Source organism: Phalacrocorax aristotelis, chromosome 1 (assembly GCF_949628215.1).
Source record: "Phalacrocorax aristotelis chromosome 1, bGulAri2.1, whole genome shotgun sequence".
NCBI lineage: Eukaryota > Metazoa > Chordata > Aves > Suliformes > Phalacrocoracidae > Phalacrocorax > Phalacrocorax aristotelis.
The window spans coordinates 102952369-102958368 of record NC_134276.1 but is presented as its reverse complement, the minus strand read 5'-3'; the positions used below and the strand labels follow the sequence as shown (position 1 = coordinate 102958368).

The 6000-nt window shown below is 49.3% G+C and overlaps 1 protein-coding gene across 2 annotated transcripts in view; it reads left to right on the top strand.

Moving 5' to 3' along the window:
- The first annotated feature begins 955 nt into the window (after positions 1–955).
- IFNGR2 (interferon gamma receptor 2) overlaps positions 956–6000 on the top strand; it is a 12529-nt gene continuing 7484 nt past the window's right edge. The window contains exons 1-3 of one of the 2 annotated variants that reach the window (XM_075100640.1): positions 956–1169; positions 5178–5304; positions 5770–5945. In XM_075100640.1, coding sequence (XP_074956741.1) covers positions 1094–1169; positions 5178–5304; positions 5770–5945 — 379 coding nt within the window. In that variant the 5' untranslated portion in view covers positions 956–1093. Of the gene's footprint in view, positions 1170–1971; positions 2030–5177; positions 5305–5769; positions 5946–6000 lie in introns of those variants that run through there. The other variant, XM_075100634.1, reaches the window with a different exon arrangement.

Genomic DNA, 6000 nt, shown 5'->3' with positions numbered 1-6000 from the left:
TTCATCCAAGCTTGTTTGGAAATCAAAGCTGCCCAGCCCTTACCTAGCACTCTGAACGCAAGATAATCTTGCTGTACTTGCCCGTTTTCCTTTTGTGGGAAATCTGATGACACTGGTGTAAACTTTGCTCAGTGAGCCTTCAGGCGGCCAAATGTCACCTTTATTAATATTAAAGACATTTACCCTAATTCTGCATGGTTTCCTATGCTGGCAGTCCTGCCGGTCATAGTTCTGCTGACTTCCCAATCTTGTACTAATGGAACACATTTTCCCTCTGAAGTGTTTAAGAGAGAGTATTTAGACTTTACACAGGAGACATACAGAATAGTCCTCTGCTTTACGGTGCTTTTAAACCAAAGTAGCGTCGAAGCTCTGAAAAACAATGGATCCCTGCCTGGTGAATTATTTTAATTGTTCTATCCAAATAGTTGTAAACTGGGAGGAACGCCAGCCCCCCTCCCCCCCTATTGGCATCACCCCCAGAAATTTTTTAATCGCAATAGCGTGTAATCGATAGTGTCGGTTAAAGGTATGTGGTTAGGCTTAACCACGGGTTGGTGTTATGCTACATGCAGCCAGTGAAACCTGGGGAACTTTAACCACTTAACGGCAAGATTTTCTCACATCGACCACACGCCATAAGTGCACTCAACCCTCTGCCCCTCTCGGCGGGCCCACGCCGCTTGCGGTGGCCACCGCGGGCAGGGGCAGGCCGCGGCGCCAGGCCGCGGCCCGCCCCGTGCCTGGCTCGGGGGTCAGCTCTGAGGAGACAGAACCTCCCGGCACTCCCCGCAGACCGTTGGCACCGCTGTGGCCGCTACTAGGGCCGTTGGGACCCCATCCACCCTGGCGGCCCCCGGCGCTGCAGGCGGGGTCGAGCGCGGGCTCAGCCTCCCCGTAGGCGGGGGAGGAGGCGGAGCAGGGCTGGGGCGCAGCGCCCGCCCAGCTCGCCGCCCGCAGTTGCAGCTGGGGCTGGGCCGCGGGGGTGAGGCGGCCCCGCCAGGCCTGCCCGCCGCCGGCCCCGCTCCTCCGGGACCGGCGAGCAGCCTCTGCGACGAGCGGGGCCGGGCGGCGGGGAGCTGCCAGCCGGGCCATGCCGTGTCGGGCGCCCCTCCTCTCCCACCTCCTTCTCTTCTTCCTCCTCGGCTCGGTCGGGGCCTCGGGCGCAGGTGGGTGCGGCAGGGCGCGGGGTTCGCTGAGGCCGGAGGCACGGGGCTGGAGGCTGCCGCCCGGCCGCCTGCGGCTCTCTCCGCGCCTCCTCCCTGGCGGCCTTCCGGCCCGGCAGGCGGTGGCAGCCCGTGGGGCCGGGGACCGGGGCTGGGGCGGCCTGGGAGGCTGCTGGCGGGGGACGGAGGGGCCGTGTGTCGCCCCGCCCGTCCGCCGAGGCCGCGCCGGCGGGCGGAAGCGGGGCCCTAGCGGATTTCACCCTTTCCTTGCCCCGACTGTGCCCGGCCCGCTGAAGGAGGACGGGCCCGGGTTCTCCCGCCGACCTCGCGCTTGCTGCTCCTAGAACATCTGCCGCCACCGGCTCGCCTCCCGGGCCGAGGCCGGCTCCGCGGCCAGCTGCCGGGCAGCGCGGCCCCAAACCGGCCGCCGCCGTGAGGGAGAGGCTAAAACCGGCGCGGGCTCAGCCCCCCCACGAGGGGGATGAATAGGGTGTAAGTCACGGCGTGTCTGTAGCTTCTGATGCGGCACCTGTTCCTCAGCTGTACCTGACCCTCTGCCGTTTGACTTTTTAAGCAGGATTGGATTTAGGCTTTGATGTCAACGCTTTGCCATAATGGGGTGGGTTTGCTTTTCAGGTCGGGTCAGAGCTATAGCTCGAGAGTGTAATCCTGGTTTCACATGTATCCCTGCAAGTGTGGAAAAGCAGCTGTGACATGCCTCAGAAGGCTTCAGTCAGCATTGCCCAGTCATATCCCGTTAGCTGCAGCAGCAGCATTTCTCAGGCAGCTGTTCCAGTGTTGGGCTTGTCCATTTGGCCGTATGGCCTCTTTCCCCCCCACGCTCTCTCGCTCTCGTAGACAGGGTAAGTGTGTTTCTTCTGTTGCAAATGGAGATGGTGCATGTTAAAATCTAAGCCAAAAGAATAGCTAGCTGTCATCACCCATCCCCACCCAATCACACATTTCTGCTGTTCTTTTGCAGGTGTTGGTGCTTGTCTGACAATGTGAGAAGCCAGTTCAGTAGATTAGAACAGCAAAAGTCCATTCAAGCCTTCCCCCCAGTCCCAACTTCTTTTTTGCCATTTAGCAAAACCATGTGTTCTAAAGCTGTTGCAGGAGAGGGGATCAGAAGTCATTCAGAGGCAGGAACGGAGGCTGTGAAGCCAATGGCTAGGCCAGTTTGAGCTGCTTTCACTCACGGTAGCTTGTGGCTTCACACTCTGCTATGTGAAAGCTTTGACTTGTGGCTTGAAGAGTCAGGAAATCTCTGCATCAGGAAAAAACAATCTGAGCATTGTTTGGCAGGTTCTTTTAAAGAACCTGTTCAAAGAGACCACCTCCCAGACAGAGAAAGGATGGGCCATTTGGGGCATTTCTGCCTTTCCCTGGCTAAGGTAGTTCAGGTTTTTCTAGGATCCTTGCAGAGGTAGGTGCTTTTATTCTGAAGTGTACATTTCGTTACTTTGGGTCATACAAACTAATGATTATTAAAGAGTTTAGTTTGTGATTTCAGAAACTTAAGTAACTTCCCTTGTCAAGTTGAGATATCTAACCAAAATACAAATGCGTTCCTTCCATGTGCTGCACAAACAGCTCCCCAGTGCTGCAGTAAGTGCCTTGTGACGCACAGCACCTTAATGTTCAACCACAGAGCCATAGATTTGATATTTTCAGTGTTTTTAAAGCTGGTAGGGGAAATTATCTGCTTCTGAATGCTAATATAAGGCAAAATAATCAGTGTGCAGTCCTAATTGAGGTGAACTGGCTGCCCTTGTCCTTAATTGCTTTTTCCTTTTTTTTTTTTTTAAGAGGGAGAGGAGAGAATGAAAAAAAATGCTAGTGCTTGTGTTTCGTTCTGACAGCTTTCGTGAATTTTGTAAAATTAGTTTGTATCGGATGTTTGAGTGCAGAGATTACTGATGGTGTGAGATACCTTGCCACATGCCAGACCAGCAGTGAGAGTACAAGAAAGAATCTGTATGACCGGAAAGTGAAAACTTCTCTTGAATGAAGAATGGGTTGCTTAGGGGCCTTTAAAATACACAGTAGTTTAGCTATCATGTGTAACTAAGGAAACTCAGACAGGCTTCCAGTGCTGAATGATCTATCTGTAGCCTAAGGCAATGGGTGTTTACTTAAGAGGACTATTCAGAATTTTGGGCTAAGAAACTAGTAACATACCTAATTAAAACTTGAGAGCCTAACTAGTTATTTTGTATTTTGGACTTAGGATTTAATGCAACTTTGTGAGAATTCTTGTAATCTCTTTCCCCTACATGGAGGAGGATGTTAAGAGCCTGGCATGGCATCTTTTCTGAAAGGCAGCGCTGTCAGCATCAGTGTTCTTTCTAGTGCTGTGTAACAAAATCAGATGTAGAAATCAAAAAGAAAAAACTTTTTAACATTATCCCCATATTCCCAAAGAAGGCTGGGGCTAAATGTAGCCTAAGTGCTTGATCTTGTGATCTTATTTGTATAAAAATAAACGGTATCTTAGAGGACTCGTCAAGAACAAAAACTGAAATCTTATCACATAGGATATCATATCATGTCATGTCATGGTTGTCTTTGAGCTTAGGACCTGTTGACCCAGTAAGTTGTCCAATGGCATAAGGGGATCACTACACGGACAAATACAAGTTAAGTGGAGAAGGAGAATCTTTCTCCCTCTTAGGCAGGCAGTGAAGCCATTGCTCGGCAAGGCTGTGCAGGCTCTGTCCTTGGAAGTTTTCAGGACCCTCCTGGAGAAAGCCCTGAGAAGCCTGGTCTGATGCCAGAGCTGGCCCTGCTTGGGGCAGGGGCTTGGACTGCAGACCTCCTGAGGGCCCTTCCCACCTGAGTGACTGCAGTGCTGTGGTTGAAAGTGTGAGACTTTGCTGGTTTTAAAGGCATTTGATAACTGTGTTTTCCTGTCTTCCTCGCTTCAGCATACTTGTGGTAATTTTAGCCTCTTTCTTTTGGCTATTCCAGTCCCTTGCCATTGGTCTCCTTGTCTTTCAGTGGTTTTTGGTTCTCCAGCCTGCTGTTTTGCCCTGTTTGCCAGCTAACATCTCCTTCCAGCTGCTACCCCACTTAACTTCTCATCTGCCCTTCTTTACTTCAGTGGCCCCCGTTTCCCCAGCCCTTGGTTCTCTGCCTTTTGCTTACTGCCTTTCCTCCCTCCCTTCCTCCCTCCTTCCCTCTCTCCCTTCACTTGACTTTTCTATCCCTCCGCCCCCAGTTCGGTGCCTGGCCTTTGGCCATGCTCCAGTCCCAATAGACAGCTTCCTCCCCCGCTCTGCTTGGGCCAACAGGGAAGTGGTTTTTCTCTCATACTAGAGACACAACTCTGCTCTCCCATTTTGTGTAGCTTGCCTCCTGACAAGCTGCTCTAGAGCGCTTGCAGTCTTTGTTCATCCCCCCAGGAGTTTATAGGATGAACTGAATTTGGATGGACATTCCTACTAGCAGAAGGCACGCCTCTAACAGAGGTTTCTGTCCCTTGTGAAATTGTTTTCAAAATTGACAAAGCTTCAGGCTTGCAAATAGAACGGTGCATTATGTGCTTGTGAATGTTTAAGAGAAGTTTGGGGTGTTTTTTTCCCCCGTTTCCTGGAAAGTTTCAGTGAAGTGACCTCAGTGTTTTCAAACAAGTTAGCAGGAGACAGGTGGGCAAGAAGAATGTGTCTGAGTTGTTTACACAGTAAAACATGAAATGTGGACAATTGAAATAGATGAGCTTTTGTAATGACAAGTAGCTGTGGACCTTAAGTTATAGCTGGACTCGGTACTTCAGTGCTATGTTCTGCCTGGAATAAACAAAAGCAGTAAGTTGCAATTCAGTGCTTTGTGGATAGCAGGGACTTAAATACATCGATACTAGTGTACCTAGAAATGAAAGGAGGAGGAGGAATGGTTTTGCCTGCAAAGCAGTGAAAACATAATATATGGTGATGGAATTTGGAGACCAAGAGTTAGTTACTGTGTCCTTGCACATTTCAATAATTATTTTTATTCCTCTTCTTATTTTAGAATCTTCTCCCCATTTACCGGCACCAAAGGATGTGATGATTCATTCCTATAACTTTCATAGTTTGCTGAGGTGGTCTCCTGTTAAAGTGGATAGAGGCTTGGTGTTATATACAGTCCATTTTAAAACGTAAGTAAATAGTTCTAAAAACAACCAAACTGATTTTGTTCTAATCCATTAACAAAATTGGGTTTTTTTTGTTTTTTTTTAAGCTAAAAAATAATAAGCAAATGAGAGAATGAGTTCTCTCTTACAGATACTTTTATGTATATCTGAAAGCAGCTTCTGAAGCTGCTTCTGACAGCCTCTTAGCCTGTGATATGTTCACGAAACTGAGAAGACATTGAAGATCTGAAGAGCACCCAGAAATATTGCATAGTTTCCTGTATAATTTCAGCCTTACCAAATTCTCTCTCACTAATTTTAATTTTTCCCAGATACTGAGGAGATGCAGGTGCTGAAAGGGCTGTGGAATTAAACCTGCATAAAAGTGGTAGTTTTGTAACACATTCTGTTGTTACAGAAATTGACTTGTATTTTAGGTAGTTGCGCTTCTCTGCTGATGCTTTATTTGTCCTTTGTTTTGCATTGCAGAGGGGCCTTTAAACAGTGGGATGAGATGAACTGTACCCGTATCACCCAGACTGAATGCAGCTTCCCCACATCTTTTAAGCAGCGGCGCTGGACTGTTGTTCTGCGCGTGAGGGCTGAGCTAGGGCAAGCGATTTCTGACTGGGTGGAAACAGATCCATTTGTGGCAGAGAGAAACAGTAAGTGCTATTTATGATTTCAGCGTCTCTCTCTCAAGGGAGATTTCTTTGAAAG